Source organism: Piliocolobus tephrosceles, chromosome 11 (genome assembly GCF_002776525.5).
Source record: "Piliocolobus tephrosceles isolate RC106 chromosome 11, ASM277652v3, whole genome shotgun sequence".
NCBI lineage: Eukaryota > Metazoa > Chordata > Mammalia > Primates > Cercopithecidae > Piliocolobus > Piliocolobus tephrosceles.
The window spans coordinates 96,968,992-96,991,113 of NC_045444.1; the positions used below are offsets into that span (position 1 = coordinate 96,968,992).

Genomic DNA, 22,122 nt, shown 5'->3' on the forward strand with positions numbered 1-22,122 from the left:
ACTTGGAAACAATATGCTGGATTTAATTTCCTCCAACTTCACCGTCACTACAATTTTTTTCTTATAGGTTCCTGCAATTTATGGAGTGGACACAAGAATGCTGACTAAAATAATTCGGGATAAGGTATAATCATCATCTTTAGCCAAATCTATGTTTCTTCGTGTGTGTGTGTGTGTGTGTGTGTGTGTGTGTGTGTGTGTATGTAAGTTTCTCTCAATGCCTAAGGGATCCATTAATATGTAAAGGAGTGAATCTGGCCAGCTTCTGCTATTTGGATGTCTGTTATTTTGCTTTACTATTTTCACTGTAATTTTCAAGACTGAATAATTGATTGGTATGTTTTTAACTAAATGGACTTGATATTCATTCACCTGGCAGTTTATTGAGTGTCCACCATGTGTTTTTTATACCAACAAGTCAAGGCATTTATAATTCAGCTCAGGTGATAGAACTTTAGTGAAACAAGTGGAAAAGGTAACAAATTGCATAACAATATTGCCTGAAATGAAAACCTATAGGCTGAAAAATACACTCCAGGAAGTGTACAGCATTGTTACTATTATTTGTTTTGTCCTTGTGAAAGAGTTATCTGTTAAATTAATGCATTATCTTTCATGAATGTGCCAAATAAACCCTGCATGCGTTACTTCGATTATATAGTCTTTGTTGAGACCATATCAATGACCAAGGTGATAAAAGGGAAGGTTATCTTTTGCTTTCATGTCTGATTGCTACAACATCTGACCCTTCCTCTGAGAATATCTCATCACCATCTGCTTGTTGAGTTTATTATTATTTTACTTGAAATTTCCATATTCCAAATCAGAAAGAAACGTTACTTCACTAATGTTAACTAAATTCCCCAAATGCAACTAAAGTTTTCTTGCTAAATATAATTACATAAAAATAAAAAGATAAATGATACAATTTGAAACTATGCATGTGGGCTGGGTGCAGTGGTTCACGCCTGTAATCCCAGCACTTTGGGAGGCTGAGGCAAACGGATCACTTGAGGTCAGGAGTTCGAGATCAGCCTGACCAACATGGTGAAACCCATCTCTACTAAATATACAAAAATTAGCCAGGTGTAGTGGCATATACCTGTAATCCCAGCCAGGAGGCTGAGGCAGAAGAATCAGTTGAACCCAGGAGGCAGATGTTGCAGTGAGCTGAGATCACGCCGCTGCACTCCAACCCAGGCAACAAGAGCCTGTCTCAAAAAAAAAAAAAGTACATATGGGAAAAGGAGTCTTCAGAAAAATCTTTTGTAGATTTCTTCTTAGGATACAGGCTGTCTGTAAACAGAAGGAAAAACAGCTTTGAAAATAAAAACATGTCCAAATACCCATGACCAGAAGGAAGACAGTGAGAGTTTACGCCATCATTCTGTCCCATCTCTGATTTTATTCACTCTACCATGATTTTCCTGAGAATAGGTGTTAGTGAAATTATATGTCCCAGGGAGATTCTTATGTTCTCTCAGCCTAATGATGTGTGTGAGCAGTAAACAATGATGAGGCTATAAGGGCGGGAAAGGAATACAGTTGGGAAAATCAATTCAGATGGCAGAATTGGCAGGTTGAATAAAATATAGTCAGGCCTAATGATTTAGGAAAACTTTACAAGACCACACTTGTCTTTCATGTGATATGTTAGGTTAAAATGAGCCCTCCTTTTATCATAGGCAGTTAGGTTTTCAAAATTGGCTGAATAGATTGGCACAGACAAAATAGTATTGCCTCATATTTGTTTATCAGTGATGGTGGTTCATATTAAAATGTATATTATGGCTTTCACTTCTATTAATCTTAGTTTGAAAAGTAAGATCGTATTTCATTCAGTATGTTTTAAGAAAAGGGGAAGGAGAACTGAAAACCAAATTTCAAAATTAGGGATCCATAAATATAGACAAGGGATTATGTGACTTGGATTCTAAAAGTCAATACAGGCCACCATGAAATTTAGTAATCTACTATGGAAGTGAAAGGTGGTTTTTAGGTGGTGTTCCCAGACTTAGAGGCAGCACTCTGAATTTAATAATAGCACTGAAATAACCATCATGCTTGCATGACACATAGGTACTTTCTACTCTCACTTACCCCCAAGTGACTTCTCCCCCAAGAAATACATTTAAAAGGGAAATGAAGGCTTCCTTCTATTTCCTTCAATGCAATAATTTCGTCAGAGAAGGGCAAATCAATGAATTATTTTGAATTTTTACCCCTCAATAAAATCTTGATTACTAAATATAGCATATCATTTTTCTAAGTAGTTCAAAGCAGACTTACTAAAAAATAAGTAAATCTCAAGATCTAGCTGAAAAAAGATGACATTGTCATGTTCAAGCTAGCAAGGGTAGTTTGCGAAAGCTTTACAAAGGGTTGAACATTCTTTAAATTCAGGCCCTTAGGAACACTTGGACATGAACATGTCTAAAAGAATGAATATTTTCGTTGCAAATTCTAGAAGTTTATGACTTATGTTGCATTTCGTCTTTGTGAATTAATATTACTATCATAATAAATGAATTCCCATTCTTTTAATTTTTTGCAATTTTTAGATTCCTTATTATCTCAATAGAGTTTTTTGGTCCACTTCTCTCATGAAATGTCTTTAGGTCATATACACCGAGGAGTGTAAGTTTACTAAATATCCCAATTTGCATCAGCCCAGAGCGTGGAGACCTGAATTCTGATGCCTTTTGACTTTGCCTACATCAGGCAATGGTGTCAGCCCTAGAAGAACTAATTGTATTTCCAAGAGTATTTCCCAAAATGCATGTGCAAATTACTTAATCTTTTCAGTTTGAGAAGACGAAGATCTTCCACTGATGATTATGAGTAGTTATAAAGACATCTAAATCTTGGAGCAGCTGTTTTAAGTCCCTTTGAGTTTATCTTGTCAACACATTCATCGTTGCTTCCTTTTAACTAAATTTTTTAATTTGATAGGGTACCATGCTTGGGAAGATTGAATTTGAAGGTCAGCCTGTGGATTTTGTGGATCCAAATAAACAGAATTTGATTGCTGAGGTTTCAACCAAGGTGAGGGGTTTTCCTTTATATTTTTAAGTTTTATTTGATCCTGTTTAGACCTTTCTTGAAATATCAAAATCTTCATTTAGGCAGAATTTATCTTCCAGAAGCACCAGTGTTGAGGGAAAAAAGGGATCTCATAGCAGCTAAAATACACATTACCAAATCAGTGCATTTAAAGCTGGTAAGTTTTACTTACAGGCTTACATGGGAAACTTCATGCCCCGATTTAGAGGATTCTTACTATTATTTTAGTGTTCCCTCCACCTTTTTTGATTCTTCAGCTTAGGATTTTAACAATGTCAAATAAAGGGAGCACTGAATTGCCAAAGTGATGAGGAGTCAGAGCTAGTAACCTGCCAGAGAGCCAAGAGAATTTTACACAAATCAGGTACAGTAATCAGAGTCTGGGGCATTTTGTGCAGGAAAAATATTTATTCATATACTAAAGATTTATTGTGTTATAGCTTTGTTTCAAAATTAATGCTCATAATGATGACTGAGTCACCCTAAAGTGAAATACCTTTAGTATACATTTATAAAAAGGTACAGAATACATTTTAGAAAGAAGTTCATTGGTTTTGATTGAAACCAATATTTCGAATGTAGGTGTGAGTGAGTTTCTTGAGCTGCAGTCTCTGTCCTTGGGGAACATAGACTGTTGTGGAACAAGCAAGCAAGTAAATCACCACATGCAGAATACTGTGATAAATGCTGTCATTGGAGTGTGCATAGCATGCTGCAAAGGCATGCATGGGACAGCATTGAAATGGGATAGGTGGATCAGAGAAGGCTCCGTAGAAGAGTGAGCCTCGTTCCGAGACACAAAGAGCGGATAGTAACAGGTCGATGGAGAACTTTGTTTCAGGCAGAAGGAATGGTTTGCCAAGAGGCATAGAGGTACAGAATAACATAGTATGTTTGAAGAGTTACGCACAGTTTGGGATGGCTGAACAAAGGGGTTCACACCTATTGGTTTACACACTTGGGCAAGGATGAGTGGAGATGGACTGACTGAAGCTAGGTCTAGAAGGTTTCATATCATTGACTAATCAGCACTTCCAGAAACTATTGCCAACTCTTTCAGTGTCATTTTGAAGCAAAGTAAAACTGAATAAAAGAGCAAGCAACTAGAAGGTTGTTGTAACTTATTGGAACAAAACTTATGAGGCCTGAACCGAGCAGTAATAGCAAGAACAGATATAGCAACCTAGGCGGCTTATACAAATGGGAGAAGGAGGGGCTGAATGTGGCCCGGTAAAAGATCATCCTATTTTCTCACCTAAGGATTTCAACCAGTTTGGTTGAGCATAGTGATTATGTCATTTGATATCTGAGATGTTTATGGGATACTGCTATGAAATATTTTTAAAGAAAAGTTTTTGATCCACTTTGAAACTTAAAGAAAGAATTGCTACCTTCTGTTTTTACTACATACAATGGGAGATAAAAATAGAGCTTCTCTTTCCAAGGACTATGTATTCGGTTACCATGGGGTTTTACATGTGGAGAATTTAACCCTGTGGAAGCCTGTGTGGCATCATTGTTATTGGTTGGTTCTACCTTGGGGTTTATTTATACTATAGCAGAGATGAATACAAACTTCTCTTCCATCACCAGTGTGGCAATGGAGTATCTCAGAGAAACTCTACTTAATCCAAGTAGAAAGTGAGTGTTATTTCGACAAAGGCGATTGAAATTCTTTGACAGGAAGGAATAGAAAAAGTACATGTGGACACAAAGTTTGATTTTAAATAGGTTTATTCACTACAGCATTTTATTCCTAGATATAGCAAACATACACTTTTTTGCCTATGATATTTCATAATTATCATGGTCTATTCAATGTGGTAGCTCTGGTCTTTGAGGAAAATAATAACAACCAAGTTTTTCTGAACACTCAGTTAATTCTCATAAAAACTCCATGTCATAGATGAAGAAATAGGCTTAGCAAGTAAGTGTATATAAAATCAAATGTAACTTGCCCAAATTTAGCATCAATTTGAATTCAAGTGACTCCAGAGTCTCTGTGGCTAACATCATGCTATTTTTATTTGCATTTTGATGGGGGTTTGATGGAAAAGCCTTAAAAAGCTCAATTTCTAGATTTCTGTTGCATGACTTCAAGAAACCTCTTCAAGACTCCCTGTGACCCTATTTTCTATTTGGCCTGCATCTTACAAGGTCTGAATATGTTTGCTTCCCTACCTACAAACCTTTTCTCATGCTTTCTTCTTCCCCTTCTTGTCTGAAGAAGTCAGTTTCAAGAGTCAGCTCATTGTTCCTTTGTGAAGCTTCCATGACTCAGCTCACCTTTGGATTGCATGTCATTTAATAAATAGCTTCAGTATAACAAGGATCATATTGAATTTAACTCTTTGGAAAGATTGTCTCTCTCACTTGTCTTGGTTGGCTTTTTGAGAGGAGAGGCCATGGTTTACTTACTTGAATCCCCAGCACTGCCCATAGTACCTTTCACATAGTACATGGTCAACAAATAATGAATAGATAAAGGAATAGACAAAGCCAGTAAATGGTAGTTAGAGTTGGTGGTAAAGAAATTGCACATTCTTATTTTCCCTTCAAATCCTTTAATCAGTGTTTCTTATGGTTCTATGACCTCCATTATTCATATAATAAAATGAACATTATTAATAACTATGTCTTATTGATAAAAAATAGGCATGATCTGTTGAGTACTTATTATCTGCTAGGTTTCTTCTAAATGCTTTACACTGATTAACTTATTCCATCTTCAGAGCAATTATATGAGATGGATATTATTAGAAACTCATTTACTGATGAAGAAACTGGGGTGTAGAGAGATTAAATACCTTCCTCAGTGTGAATGGCCACAAGATTTATATGTAGGAAGGCTTGGTCTGGTGTCTACCTTTCAGAAAACATCATCTCATACTGCCTTTCAACATACTACAAATAATGGTTATACTACTAACAGTTATACTATTAGTAACTATTGTTATACTACCATGTAATGATATTCAAATAAGTTTACATTGTTTCACTCTTACCTTTTACATATACAGAGAAAGGATTCAAGAATTTTAAATCAGAAATGGTAAAATATGTGAATATGCTGGAAACAGACTCTTTTTGTATGGGTATCCTACCCCCCCCGTGACCAAACCTTGTCACTGAGAGTCTTTAGAAAGGATGTTCCCATGCCCTTCCTGACACCTGTTCATTTGGGAAAATATTCATGTTGTGATACAGCACCAATCAGAAGGAGTATAGAGAACATTTCGTAAGGAAGAGTTTCAGCGTGAGAGTTTTTAAAGGCTTTTAAAAAAAAGTTATTCAAAGAGTCAAATAGTCTCATCAGTAACATGTAAGACTCAGAGGAAACACACATTGATATTATCTGGTATTCCGGCTCCTGTCACATGAAAATGAGAGACAAGGGTTTGGGGTTACTATAAATTAGTACTGAGTCGTGATGTCCATGTTGGGCAGGGATGTGCATTCAAAACATGTGTCGTTAAAGAAAATGAATTTTAAGTTAGATATGTAATTACTTATATGTATGGAATTTGATCATGGTGTTTGCAATATTCACTTCTGATTTTTAACTTTAAAATTGGTCCTATTCATATGACTTGCCTTTGTTTTACATATTTCCCTGTGAAATGATTTAGTTTGAAACACAGCATGATAGAGGGTGATGATAGATGATAGAATGTTAGAATTGAGAACTGCCTTGGTGGTTTAGTCTACCATTTCCTAAATTGGAAAACAGTGGTGTGGAGCAGTTCATCTTAAAAATTCTGTGGTCAAGCAAGGTTGAAAAAATGCTGCGTAATATATTCCTCTCTCGTAAGTCCAAACACAAATCCATATATGCAAGTATTCATGAGGTCTTGTGTAACTTCTGTTATTCTTATGGATAGTATTTAATGTATTTGTGTAGAGATCAGCAAAAATGAGCATATCTGTGTTTTTATCTATGTCAAATCAAGGGAGATGCTGCAATGGTGAAAGCTGGCTCTATTGTTTCTTAATGCCAGTGCAATTAAATAATGTTACTATAGCTATGATAAAATGTGCATTTGTATCAGGAGATTACATATATTTTGTGAGTTTTGCTTGGCTACATGCCTTGGAAAGGTTGATAACTTCATTCATTGTCTTGTAATTACAATTTTCTGTAGCTACAACTAGATGGTAATATTGCTTAATTTTATAGCAGAAGCCTAAGGTTAAGAATAGATCTAAACTTTTTCAAATTATTTGGTGAGAAAGAATACCTGTGGCATTCAGTTCAGCAATAACTCCCCCAGATCATGAAAGGATTGGGGTATGTTTTTTCCTTCAGAATAGTCAGTGGGAGGGGAAAAAAAAACCATATAGTTTATATATTTTTTCCTCAACTACAGTCTAAGGATTATAATTTCACATTCTATATAGACTTAGTGGAGAGGTAGATATTTCAGTCAAAATAAACTGTTCTTTCAAATATTCAGTTTGTACTTTTCATCTGAAATTTTTCACAAATGATGAAATCATCCTAAATTCATAGTGTGCTAGCTAACAACTCTCAAAGCAGGAACCAGTGTGTGTGCCCAGCCTTCTAGGCTTTCTCTCTATTTCTATTATTTCTCCTTTTATGACTTTGGGGAGCTGCTTCTTGGGTTAATGCCTGTGAAAATAGATCTGCTTCCCAGCCATGCTTTAGACATAGATAATGATTATGATATGCTCTGGGGTCTTTTCATGTAATCTACCATTTAAATGCAAACAATTGCACAGCAACCTAAAGGAACTGGTGGTCTATACCTGCTTAGCAATTCCTGTGACTCTTGTACTGATTTTATCCATTAGGCCCCACTGAAGAAGCGTAATGTACAGTAATTCAGCTTTACCCCATTCGATCTTTAGTGCAAGTTGAGGATCAAGTGGTATTTAAATGTATCTATTGCCGCATCTGTCTAGTGCTGAATCAGGCAATAATACTTAAAAATTTCATTGCCTCATTGTTAATGAAGCAAAACATGGGAAAGATGGTTAACTATGGACGCAACCAGTTTCTTAGAGATCATTGTTATTACTGTAATCAACAGTTTATATAAAACATTAAAGTCTTTTTTTTCTCATAAAAAAGTTACAGTCTGTGGCACTTGCTGTGCCTTTCTTACAAATTGTTTGTTAACTGCCAGTCACTCCCTAGTAGTTAACAGTCAATCTGTTACCAATCTAAGTGCAAAGCATTGTCAGATGTGTTTATGGTTTTGGTCTGTTGCCCGTAGCTGGGACTTCCCTCTCATTCTCTGGTTTTTAAAATGGCAGGATGTCAAGGTGTACGGCAAAGGAAACCCCACAAAAGTGGTAGCTGTAGACTGTGGGATTAAAAACAATGTAATCCGCCTGCTAGTAAAGGTAAGTAATTTGTTCATCTCAAAGGTGAGGGTTTGCCATATTGACCATTAGCGTTCAGCCAATTTCCTCTGTCACAGAGGAACTTATGCATTCTTTCAGAATGTCAGGGGTCTACACTCTTCTTGTGGCTTTTGATTTACAAAATAACACATTTATCCCTGTTCAAATTAAAGATATAGACTGCTATGGTTTTTCTAAAAAAAAAAAACGAAAAACCTCAAGGGCCACTAAAACGTGGAAGAAAATGATGACTTTTCTTGTCATTAATTGACTGACAGTCTAAGATGCATCATGTTCACTTTCTTTGTGGTATAGAGATGACCAAAAAGCCAGAGCCTGTCTGATAGCATCTTCTTTGGGCCTACATTTATTATGCACCACATGTTTATAGGAATCATGCCCTGACACATTGTGAACAGTCACAGTGCTTTTATATCAACTCTTAGACAACCAATTAACATTAAACCTTAAAAATTCTCAAGGAGAACTTAACCATCATAATAATGTTTCTTAAACAAAGTTTTGTTAGGATTTTTCCTTCTCCTCACTCCTCTCTCAGTCTGTCTCTATCTACACATCTCCCCTCCATATACACTCATACACACACACACACACACACACACACACATTTGCATAACACCAAATTAGCATGCATATTGGGAGATTCTTCATTGTACCTCCTTATTAGAGAATGTCAGCAATATTCAAATCATGATTTCAAATTCTTTTCAATTTTATTAACAAACATTTGCATGGATAGCATGCATGGTAGCAGATGCTGTGGGTGACCTGTCTATATCTCACTCTCAAGTTACCATTTTAATTCATGTTACCCATCTTCCAATTTCTAATATCTATATCTCTTTGCCTGATGGCTGGAGCCTACTGGCAGGCAGTAAATGGCATAGAATTAATGATCTCTGGAGTAGCCCCCAACCAAAACGCAGAAAGAGCCAGTGTTTAACTACCGTGGCTCCTTTGTCCCATGGATAGACAGTCTCTAAGGTAACTATTCTAAATGGGCTCTCAGAGTGCCCTAGTGGGCTTAAACTTCACTTATCCTGAGTAGTAACTGCTTGCTAATGCATACTTTATTGTTTCATGATGTCACTTCCTCTCCGATTAGAAGGAAGTACCTTCCAAATAAGCTTTTATTTTCTCAAATCCTTGTTTCAGGAAGTGCTTCATGGGAAACCCTCAAAGACACCTTCCTATGTGCTTTTATATTCAAACAAATTTCTAATTTTTCCATTTGAATATAAATCTTACCGATAATGAGAAACCCTAGGAAAGAAGGCTGGTTAAAATTTGGTAAGACAAAAAGGCAAGACTGAAAAAGTTCTGATGTGGGCCAACTTAACATTTTCAGAAAATGGATTTGTACTTTTTTGCAATTGATAGTGTGAAGGTAACCTACTCTCCTGTCAGTCCAATCATGGCATTTATAGGCACTGAAACTTCTCTTGAGTGCAGGAGGGTGCATTATCTATTTTTTCAGGATCAAAACTTTTAATGGTGATTGTTTTCCTTTTTTTTCTTTCTTCTTCTTCTTTTTTTTTTTTTTTTTCGAGACAGGGTCTCACTTTGTTGTCCAGCCTAGAGTGCAATGGTGTGATCTTGGCTCGCTGGGACCTGTGACTCCTGGGCTCAGGTGATCCTTCCATCTCAGTTTTCTGGGTAGCTGGGACTATACCTGGCTCATTTTTGTTTTATCTTTTTTGGTAGAGATAGCGTTTTGCCCTGTTTCTCAGGCTAGTCTCGACCTCCTGCGCTCAAGCAATTCTCCCATACCTTGAGCTTCCCTATGTGCTAGGATCACCGGCATGAGCCACCAAGCCCGGCCCCAAAGAAATTTTTGCACAGCATTGTTTGAAATGTTTACAAATTTTTCCTTTCCTTTAAGGAATGGTTAGTCAAGAGAAAGTCTAGCAAAATTATACTTTGGCAAAGAAACATGTTATTAAATTCATCATTCTTGTGTCTCTTTTCCAGCGAGGAGCTGAAGTGCACTTAGTTCCTTGGAATCACGATTTCACCAACATGGAGTATGATGGGATTTTGATCGCAGGAGGACCGGGGAACCCAGCTCTTGCAGAACCACTAATTCAGAATGTCAGAAAGGTGCAGTGAACCTGGAATTAACATGTATCTGTGTGGGAGATGGGGGCTTCCGCTCTGTACCCTGAAAGGGCTGTGATACATTTTATTTATTTAGGCATTTTTCAATGCTGGTATTTGTGACTTCTGAGGCAGTGTCAGTAGAGATATTCTATAGGGGAACCAATGAGGAGAGAATATCAGAGAAAATAGGGTTTTTCTTCAGGCAAAGTAACTTTGGGATCATGTCCTTGAGTTAAAATAACTGGAGTCCAATGGCCAAATGTATGTTGCCCTACAGTTGTGAACTGACAACTCATGGTTCCTCATCATGACCTTGGGACCCATAATACCTGCAGGTCTCTAAAGAAATATTAAATCAGATTTAGTTTAGTTTGAATGTAAAGCACATATTATTGAATTCTAATGCTACAAGTTTGTCAATCATGTCCTTTTTTATTACCTCCTTTAATTCAGTTACTATTCTCTTTACCTTCTTAAGAAAAAAGGATACCTTGTTTTTATTCATTCAGAAGCAACAATTTTTGGAACTGTACTAATTGGTTAATAAAAATTCTCCCTGATTTAGATTTTGGAGAGTGATCGCAAGGAGCCATTGTTTGGAATCAGTACAGGAAACTTAATAACAGGATTGGCTGCTGGTGCCAAAATCTACAAGATGTCCATGGCCAACAGGTGAGGTAGTTTCACTTTTGCTTACAGTAAACCAGTTCTGACATACTAACTAAGTACAAAGAACTCAGAAAACTTACCTGCCATTTCTTTAGAGTAAATAAATAGTCATACCTTACACGGTTGACAGTTGACTACCTGATACCACTTTTATTGCATTTTTGGAAAGCAGGCTTCTCTAATGATAACCTTGCCATAATGTGAAGTTATTTTCCTTCCCTTGGCATAAATTGAGGTTATAATACTCAATCAAATGATACTTCAAGGGAAATTGTTCTGATTTTAAGCCTGATTTCAGAACATTGTAACATTTTCAGAAGGTAAGTGTGACTTTAGAACCGAGAAATCTTTAGATCCTCTCGGTTTCTCATTTTTTTTTGCCTCAAACAATATTAATTTATTAAACATCAGGCTTTCCCCCATGGTCCACCCTCTACATAAAGTATAATTCAGGTCTAAGCAGTCCTCTATTTGTTATCTCCCAATAACTCTCTGGCTTTAAAATTATTGTAGTTCTCTTAAAATAAGTCACTCATATTTCTTAGTTTCTGTTAAGCTGGTGAGCAACCCTTTTTGTTATGAGCGCAATGTCCCCTTTTCTAAAACTGATTATAGAATTTAATAGACCTGTGTATTTAACACTCAACAAAGCTTCCTGAATTGATTTTTGTTGGGAAAATTATTGGGATTAACAATCTGTGACTTTTCTCACAGACTGATTTTCACTAAGCAATTGAAATTTTAAATTTTAATAGGCTTTACTTTTTCACTGCTTTATAAGGAATACATTTATATTATCCTCTTCACTTTTTCTTTTCCCTATTGTTTTTCTCCTTTTCTTTCCAGAGGGCAGAATCAGCCTGTTTTGAATATCACAAACAGACAGGCTTTCATTACTGCTCAGAATCATGGCTATGCCTTGGACAACGCCCTCCCTGCTGGCTGGAAACCACTTTTTGTGAATGTCAACGATCAAACAAATGAGGTAAATGATGTCAATAAACCTGTTCAGTTGGTGATGAGAAATGCAGAGCTTTTAAAAATAATTGATACATAAGCATTGTATATATTTATGAGATACATGTGATATTTTGATACATGCATATCATATATAATCAAATCAGACTCTGATGACCATCACCTCAAACGTTTTTTTAATTTATTTGTATTGAGGACATTTCAAATCATCTCTTCTAGCTGTTTTGAAATGTGCAATAAATTATTCACTCAGAATATTCACCCAGAATTTTTAAATACACTGTGATGCAAACACCTTTCTACTGTTTGTTGGTGATTTGGTTGAGTGTTGAAAAACAGTTATAGGTTTTCTCCCATAGCTCTCTGTGTTTTAAAGTCATTTCTCTCTCTTATTCTCTCATCAGTTGACTTGTTAAGATTCACTATATGAGTCATTAATCAACAACTATCTTATGCATTCAATGTTAGTGGGCTGTTGGTCCAAATCTGTTTGAGCCCAGTCTAGGCGGGTCTCTGGGACTTTCTTGGGACTGGTGTAGTCTTTAAGAAGACCCTTGGAAAAGTAATTTAGGACCTGGGGATAAGATGAGGACTTGAGTTTATTCTGAACAGAACCCAGAGGGGTCCCAAAGGCTATAGACCAAATTTGTTATTTATTTATTTTAAAGGAAAACACATTCAGTTGAGTCTTCATTGACCCATTTTCCATACTTATCAAAATGGTCAGATATGTAAGTCCTTAAGAGATCAGACCATGTTACTTAATAGTACTGTTAGTTACAAACATTTTATTAAGCATCTAACTCAGTTTTTAAATTTGAGCTTTATTGTCCCCTGAATAATACATAGCCACACTTGACGTTCACTATTACAGAAGGAATTTCTTCCCATTTCTTATTCCTTTAGGGGATTATGCATGACAGCAAACCCTTCTTCGCTGTGCAGTTCCACCCAGAGGTCACCCCAGGGCCAACAGACACTGAGGTATGTTAGAAAGATGAGGCCTATTATGTATGTAAAAAAAAAAAAATGTGGAAATTCAAAAAAAAAACAAAATAATCACCCCAGATGATCTTGAGCAGAACATTCTCAGGAAGAGTGCTTTGGTAACACACATTTTGTATTAAAATCTCCCCATGAATGTCACAGAGGAAATTTTTATCTTTTTTAAAATTTAAAGTGGGAAAGCCCTTAAGAAACCCTAAGCGACGCTATTTTTATTTAAACCCATTATCATTCTAATATATTTAGTTCTGAAATTTACAATTGTTGTACTATGCAAATGAATTCCCTATTGCTCTCTCTCGGTCTCATGACTGAAATGAAATTTTAATCCCCCATCTGTGACTTCACAAAAATCCCTATGGCAACTGGTTGTGTAGCCACTAAGGGAGAATAAACAGCAGCAGGAGAAGGAGGGGAAGGGGTGTGCGGGGGAGAGAGGGCATGCATGCACATACATAGATAATTCAGACAGCTTCAGAAAAGAACCACAAAGAATGCTTAGAGGAGTTTTGTATTTAATCTAAATATTTTTACTTTTTTTGTGTGAGCTCTTAGTTCATTTTTCAAGCACATCTTTCCAAATAAATTCTTCGGGTGACATCCAGAAAAATCTGAAGTCTATTGTGACTTCCCCCCACCCAGGGACCTCCAGTAGCAAATCTTCATGGTCAGAACTCTCAGAAAAGACTTCTAGGTAAAATGGGGAAGAGAATAAGAGCTTTCTTTCTGCAAGCTCTGCTCTACTCTCTCATGTCTGAATTGCCTTTTTAGATATCTGTATTTTGTTCTTGTTTTAATATTATTAGGAAATATTGATTCTTAATAGCCAAAATCAGTATTATATTACCAACCCATGATGAAACTCATAAATCAAATTTAGTTATGCGTATCATCTAACACATACTAAGTAGTTTTTTAATTTAAACTTTAAATTAGCATATATTAGTACTTTGGATTAGGAACATTGCAATTAAGATATGTAATAATATCCGCTATCACATAATTCTTCTTTTTTGTCTTTCCAATAATTGCAAAATGAATATTCTTTGCTGTAATTTGTCATATCTAGTGAAACAACAGAAGCAAATCCTTTGGCAAAGTTTAAGAATAATCTTCAGAAATTGTTTTTTAGAGCTGATAGAAATTTAAATTTAAATTAGTATTTCTAATTTTCTATATCTTAAGTGATATAGCTTCAATTGTTATATCCACCTAGAATTTGACTTAGAAGAAACAAATGATATACAAGTTGCTATAAACTTGGCAGTCTCAGAAGGCATCTGATATGTTCATTGGTTGTTGGAAACTTCTTTTTTATAACACTGGAGGTGAACAGAAGTGTTTATTTGATTAAATTCTTATACTAGTAAGATATGTAGTTATTGACAAAAAAGCAAAAAAACACATATGCTATACTAAAAATTATTTGTTGCTTATCTGAAGTTCAAATTTAACTGGGCATCTTGTGTTTTATCTGGTGAACTTAAGAATTTTGAAGCTTCTAACTAGTTACTTGTATTTTCTTCTAGTACCTGTTTGATTCCTTTTTCTCACTGATAAAGAAAGGAAAAGGTACCACCATTACATCAGTCTTACCGAAGCCAGCACTAGTTGCATCTCGAGTTGAGGTCAGTATATGGGCTTGTCTTTGGCTTATGAATTTTGGATTGTCCCTATCATGTGATGATTTTTAAAAATTGAATGATGTAAGGTATACTAGTGTTTAATAAAAGATGACTGATAAGATTGTAATAGTCTGTCATTTTGTAACTAATTATTTGGTTCCTTCTTGATGATGTTTTGTGGAACTTTCATGGTTTAAGTTAAAATAATGTCTTTTCTAAAGTTTACTTTTTCCAGAGTAGTTGTAATAACATAACAAAGAATAGAGTTTAGTTTAGAATTTATTTCCCATTATCCACAAAGCCATAGCTCTATGTAAACATGAGATACGTTTTAGACTACAGAAGCATTATAGATGATAGAGTTCTTTTTGTTTCAACTAGAATACCTGTTATTTAAGGATTAATATAACACTTGAATCCTTAAGTTGAATATTTATATTAGTGTGATAAAGTTTTTACCCATTTCCTTTGTAAACTGTACACTTACATCATTATTTAAAATTTAGAAGGATGTATGTGTATTTGAAAAAATACCACACATAGATGTATTTATATATATGTACATATTTTTAGATATTTATATATGTTTAATAAAATGTAAACCTCTTCCAAAAATTTTTTACTTAAGTGAAAAACCTTAATAAACTTTGGAAATCACATTGAAATTAGAGATGTTTTAAATTATTAGTCTTTTTCCCTATCTATTACATATTTTTCATAACATTAGACCTTAAATGACCACATAAACTCAGACAATGTGGTTTGTCTTCTCCACTCTTGAAAATGCCTTATTTCCCCCATTTTAGCAGTAATAACAATGTCTTTTTCTTATTGCTTAAAGGTTTCCAAAGTCCTTATCCTAGGATCAGGAGGTCTGTCCATTGGTCAGGCTGGAGAATTTGATTACTCAGGATCTCAAGCTGTAAAAGCCATGAAGGTGAGAGAATATGATCTTCGTTAGAATTAATATGCTTCCTTTAATGAGTCTAATTAGTATTTTATAATTTAGATTTATGACACTACCTCTTTTCAAAGTTGCTATAATTATTTTCCTTAACTGTGCCTTTATAAATCTTGTATTAAAGAAGCTTGATCATGAGCAAGCATTTCAACTTTCTCAAATGTGCACATCTGTAAATTGAGGTTAGATTAATCTCCAAAATTATTTAGGTTATTGCCTACTTATAGTGAAAACATATAGAAAGCCACATTTATTGATGCTGTTTATTTCTTTTGAGGCAGTGAGCTTTTCAAATATACTTGTCTTTTATGTGAAAGAGAAATTTTGGGCATCTTTGTTGCTTTAAAGTCCCTCAAGTGCTCTACAGGATGCTTTGGGTGTCTCTGTGGTTGAAATGGGAAACTCTGGTTGGAGGAGCAAGGGCAACAGTACATTTTGTTCAGGTTTTAGAAATTATTATCTGTCACTAGGGGACACAATTCTCCCATCAGTGCCTGGGAAATGGGATGATATGGCAACATTTTCAAGTAGAAAAGAGGATTTGATACACAGGTGTGGAAGGACATCCTCTCTGTTTCTTTAAATCCTCTGGAGATCTCTCAACACTTACTGTAATAAAATAAAACTTTAGAAAAATTCTATTGTATATTTAAGATATTTCTCTTGAGGAGTTCAGTTGGTAACCCTCATTGTGCTAATCAGGCCATTCGGAGGCAATGTGAGCTCTTGGTGACATTGCCTCAGGTTTTGCAGTGTAATGCCATTCACCAGAGACCAGGCTAGTAGAGGGCAGCATAGAATGGCAGCAAAAGACTAGGACAGCAAACATGGAACAAACAGTTGGCCACAGGTTTTCTTTTTGTTAATATTCTATAGTCAAAGATTTTCACCTGATGGGTGTCTGTTGAAGAAGTAGAACACAGTCTCAATGAGTTTACTCTTTTTCCCATTTGTTTTCCTTTTTTTTAAATACTCTCCTCCATTCACATACATGTACACTCACATATTTTTTGGATATATTTTCAAAATGATGTTTTACTTCTTTGTATTATGCTTTAATTTTTCATTAGATAATTGGAGACTGTCCAGTGGTTTAGATTAGTTAGAACACAATCTAAGTGTGTTCAGAGTTTAGAATACTTCTAACTAGTATACAGTTTTTATTCTATTTGGGAGTTTTACAAATAATTAGAATTTTTATAGTTTGTATTTTAATGTGTTTTACATCAACTGGGTAAAGTTATACATTTTTAGCTAAAGAACAGGAATTATTAGATTATATTGTGATCACTTAGAAGGTTAATAACTACAGATGAATTTTTAAACTAAAAATATTATAATTGGCACATATATTGTAACAAGAATTAGAAAAATAAAACAAAATGATTTAAAATTAAGATGGCTTGAAATAAGTTTTAAAATAAATGAATACTCATGTGTATGTATAGGATATTTTCCTGTATAATTTGACTTATAAAAAAATCACCATATTCATTGTATAGCACATTCAGAAAAATACTTAAATATACTAACATTTGTTGTCACTTTTCTTTAGTAGTGAGGCTTTCTATAACTTCTGTTGCTGATGTGTTGTCATTTGGGACTCAATTATTAAAATTCATCCCATATTATAAAAGCATTTGCTTATCTGTTTGTATCTTCCTGACATTTTATTAATAATATTACTCTTAAAATCTTGAGAGATGACTCATATTGAGGAAAGAACATAGGATTTGAATCATAACACTTGAATTAGAGCCCTAATATTGCCACTTATTAGCTATGTGACCTTTAGCAAGTCATTTAACCTTACTGAATCTCAGTTTCTTCATCCAAAAGGTTCAAATCTCTTTCATAGTCTTGGTATAAAAATCAAATACATTACTAAAAGTACACTACAAGCATGAATTCACTATTTGAATTTAAAGCAGCATAAAATATCTTTAATGTTTTATTCAGATCCTCCCCAAAGATATGTAGGGTTTTCAATAATAATTTCTATACCTTTATCTGAATATGTTGTTGACTTTTTAGAAGAACTTAAAATTGACCTGCTAATGTATGAAATAATTAGAACCATCTGGCTGTATTGTATAATAATTATTTTGCTAAGTGTCACCCTCATCCTGTTTTATAATACAATTATCCTCAGTAGCCTACAAAAAGAATTATTTTGAAGGTCTCTCCTGATGTAAGGAATAAGATTGAGCTATGAATACCTTCATATAGATATATGCATATATACACACACACAGACACACACCCATGCATGCGTGCACATACATAGTTTTATTTCTTTTGCCATATGGTTTTTTAAATATAATATGTACAAACAGTTGTATAATGTTCTTTGTTAAAGCACTACAGCAAGCATGAAAATCTGGAAAATAAATGGAAACCAGCAGAAGGCTCTCAGTGCTTCCAGCAAGAAGGGAGCACATTATTCTGCATTTTAAATGTACATTCAATGTTCTTCTTAGACAAATAAATAGAAGGGGGAGCAGCTTTATTTAACTTTTATTTTAGGTTTGGGGGTAACATGTGAAGGTGAAATAAGATCCTTTTTGAATAAGCAAATATTGAGGGAATTCATTACCACCAGACTTGCCTTACAAAAGATCTTGAAAGGAACACTAAGTATAGAAAGGAAAGACCACTACCAGCTGATACAAAAATGCACTTAGACACACAGACCAGTGTCACTGTAAAGCAACCACACAAACAAACCAACATAATAACCAGCTAATAGCACAATGGCAGGATCAAATCCACGTATCAATACTAACCTTGAATATAAACTGGCTAAATGCCCCACTTAAAAGGAATGGAGTGGCAAGCTGGATATAAAAGCAAAACCCAATGGTATGCTGTCTTCAAGATACCCATCTCACAGGTAGTGACACCCCTATGCTCAAAATACAGGGAGAGAGGAAAATCTACCAAGCAAATGGAAAACAGAAAAAAAAAAAAAACAAAAAAAAAAAACAAAAAAACAAGGGATACAATCCTAATTTCAGAAAAAACAGATTTCAAATGAACAAAGATTTTAAAAAAGACAAAGAAGGGCATTACATAATGGTAATGGGTTCAATTCAAGAAGATCTAACTATCCTAAATATATATGCACCCAACACAGGAGTACCCAGTTTCATAAAGCCAGTTCTTAGAGACCTGCAAAGAGACTTAGACTCCCATACAATAATAGTGGGAGACATCAACACTCCACTGTATTAGACAGATCATCAAGGCAGAAATTTAACAAAGATATTCAGGACCTAAATTTGACATTGGACCAAATGGATCTGATAGACCTTTGTAAGAACTCTCCACCCCAAAACAGAATATACATTCTTCTCATCACCACATGACATACTCTAAATTGTAAGCAGCTTTCATATTGCCTGTAGTTCTATTTTACATTTACTAATTTAAAATTTTTGGAATATGTTATTCTTTTAAGGTTGATTGAACTACAGAGTTCAGTAATATTTGTGGATCTCTAGATAAATTGTATAGAAATGGTCTCCAGCTTTGCCAACAGTGGCAAAGATCACCTTGTGGTAATCTTCATGAGGCAGTCAATTCTTTTGTAGAGTTTCATTTTCAAGAATGTCTTCATTTCTTTCACCAAATGCTTGTCTTCCTTTAACTTCCATTTACTTGTCCTATTATGGATCTCTACAGCCCACAGATAACCTAAAAGCTTAGTTACCCCATGTTTCTTTATTTAAGTGTGGTCATTCTCTTCTTTAGACCATATATTCATGTACTGGATTCTTTTGCTTCTTTCAGGAAGAAAATGTCAAAACTGTTCTGATGAACCCAAACATTGCATCAGTCCAGACCAATGAGGTGGGCTTAAAGCAAGCCGATACTGTCTACTTTCTTCCCATCACCCCTCAGTTTGTCACAGAGGTCATCAAGGCAGAACAGCCAGATGGGTTAATTCTGGGCATGGGTGGCCAGACAGCTCTGAACTGTGGTGAGTTCTTATTAGCTTAATTGCAGAGTTTTGACATATGCACTGCTGTGTAACATATTTTATTTGAACTCATCTAACAATTGTGCTTTGTGTGTTCATAAAACCTTTCCTCTAATGTGTGAGGAAGCAGTTAGCAAACAGCCACTTAAAATAGTCATATGATGAATATTACTGGTTAATTTCACAAAATAGCTGAGAGACAAAGAAACCTTTCACTTTAATGCTCCAGAGTAGCCAGTAGGTTTCTCAACTTTCTCTACTTTGTCCCAGGATATTGCTTTTCTCTGTTGCTATTGAGGTCTTGAGAACTATTATGAATGAAAAATGAGAATTAACATTCGTTAAGTGCTCTTAGGTATCAGCCCTGTAGCATTTACCTCTCAAACATATTTTCATGATAACATAGATCAGTCTTTCTACTATTACTACATACATCTTCTGAGTCTACTGCTTTGTTCTCTTTAAAATTCTTCAGATATCATCTCACACCAGTTAGAACAGCGATCATTAAAAAGTCAGGAAACAACAGGTGCTGGAGAGGATGTGGAGAAGTAGGAACACTTTTACACTGTTGGTGGGACTGTAAACTAGTTCAACCATTGTGGAAGACAGTGTGGCGATTCCTCAAGGATCTAGAACTAGAAATACCATTTGACCCAGCCATCCCATTACTGGGGATATACCCAAAGGATTATAAATCATGCTGCTGTAGAGACACATGCACATGTATGTTTACTGCAGCACTATTCACAATAGCAAAGACTTGGAACCAACCCAGATGTCCATCAATGACAGACTGGATTAGGAAAATGTGGCACATATACACCATCGAATACTATGCAGCCATAAAAAAGGATGAGTCCATATCCTTTGTAGGTACATGGATGCAGCTGGAAACCATCATTCTCAGCAAACTCGCGAGAACAGAAAACCAAACACTGCATGTTTTCACTCATAGGTGGGAATTGATCAATGAGAACACTTGGACACGGGAAGGGAAACATCACACACTGGGGCCTGTTGTGGGGTGGGGGGAGGGGGGAAGGATAGCATTAGGAGATATACCTAATGTAAATGACGAGTTAGTGGGTGCAGCACACCAACATGGCACATGTATACATATGTAACGAACCTGCATGTTGTGCACATGCACCCTAGAACATAAAGTATAACAATAAAAAAAATTATTCAAATCTTTGGAACTAGATCATGAATAAGAATCTCTTTAGTTCGTTTGGGTAAGCAATTGGTGATATAATTTGTATGTCAAAAAAAAAAAAAAGACAGGCAAAATTAGATGGCTAGATAGTGAAAACACAAACCATTTTGATAATAATTTTTTAACCCAGGTAGGTTCTCATATATTTGGGATTTTTAAAATTATACAATCTCATTATAGAAATGAACTTCAGGAGGAAAGGGAATATATTGAAATCTTAAGGCTCAGTATAATACTATGACATTTATTAATAAGGATAAAAATGATTTTCAGAAGATGGTAATATAAGTAATAGTAGCATCAGTAACATATTTTGTCAGACTATCTTCAGAATTTTTATTTCAATTTTTTTCCCTAAGTGCAATTCTATTGTAGACAGTGGTAACTTCTTGGATTTTAAGATAAAAAAAAAATAGTTGTATAGTTGTATTCAGTTGTCTGCTAAAAAGGGCATAAAATTTTGAGATTTTAAAAACCAGTCCTATTTGGTTCTTCTTTAGGAGTGGAACTATTCAAGAGAGGTGTGCTCAAGGAATATGGTGTGAAAGTCCTGGGAACTTCAGTTGAGTCCATTATGGCCACGGAGGACAGGCAGCTGTTTTCAGATAAACTAAATGAGATCAATGAAAAGATTGCTCCAAGTTTTGCAGTGGAATCGGTAAGGATTCTTTGCTTTGGAGAAACGAGGGCATTATTTGTCTTGGGTTGTAAGGAGAATGATTTTTCATGCCTAATAATAATAGTAAAGATGATCATACTTGTATGCATTTTCTTCTAGAAAAGTGTTAATAGTTTGGAAATATTGTATATTAATTACGGCACTCAATGCTGAAATGATAGGTATTAACATTTTACTTTATGAAAAGGGAAACCTAAGTCCAGAGATGAAGTGATTTATCAAGGCTTGAAGTGCCAATGAATCTCCGATCTCCTGAACTGAAACTAAGAACCATATCAACTTGCAATACCAAAGCAAGTTTTACCTTGTTTCTGGGATCAGTCACACATTTTGCATGTGTGAATGCCCTGCCAATGAGAAATTGGCTTTCAATTTTTTTTTTGAAAGAAAATAAACATTTTAGAATAAAATGGATCCAGTCAGTAAAACGACTGGAAAACCTGCAGTTTAGAT

At 35.1% G+C, this 22,122-nt stretch overlaps 1 protein-coding gene across 3 annotated transcripts in view; it reads left to right on the forward strand.

The window, feature by feature from the left end:
- CPS1 (carbamoyl-phosphate synthase 1) overlaps nucleotides 1–22,122 on the forward strand; it is a 191,680-nt gene that overhangs the window by 95,737 nt on the left and 73,821 nt on the right. For all 3 annotated transcript variants that reach the window (XM_031936522.1, XM_023220178.2, XM_031936521.1), the window contains 11 exons: nucleotides 68–124; nucleotides 2,953–3,045; nucleotides 8,341–8,430; nucleotides 10,423–10,551; nucleotides 11,117–11,223; nucleotides 12,067–12,205; nucleotides 13,105–13,182; nucleotides 14,733–14,831; nucleotides 15,670–15,765; nucleotides 19,582–19,771; nucleotides 21,491–21,648. In XM_031936522.1, the coding sequence (XP_031792382.1) occupies nucleotides 68–124; nucleotides 2,953–3,045; nucleotides 8,341–8,430; nucleotides 10,423–10,551; nucleotides 11,117–11,223; nucleotides 12,067–12,205; nucleotides 13,105–13,182; nucleotides 14,733–14,831; nucleotides 15,670–15,765; nucleotides 19,582–19,771; nucleotides 21,491–21,648 (1,236 nt within the window). The remainder of the gene's footprint in view (nucleotides 1–67; nucleotides 125–2,952; nucleotides 3,046–8,340; nucleotides 8,431–10,422; nucleotides 10,552–11,116; nucleotides 11,224–12,066; nucleotides 12,206–13,104; nucleotides 13,183–14,732; nucleotides 14,832–15,669; nucleotides 15,766–19,581; nucleotides 19,772–21,490; nucleotides 21,649–22,122) is intronic.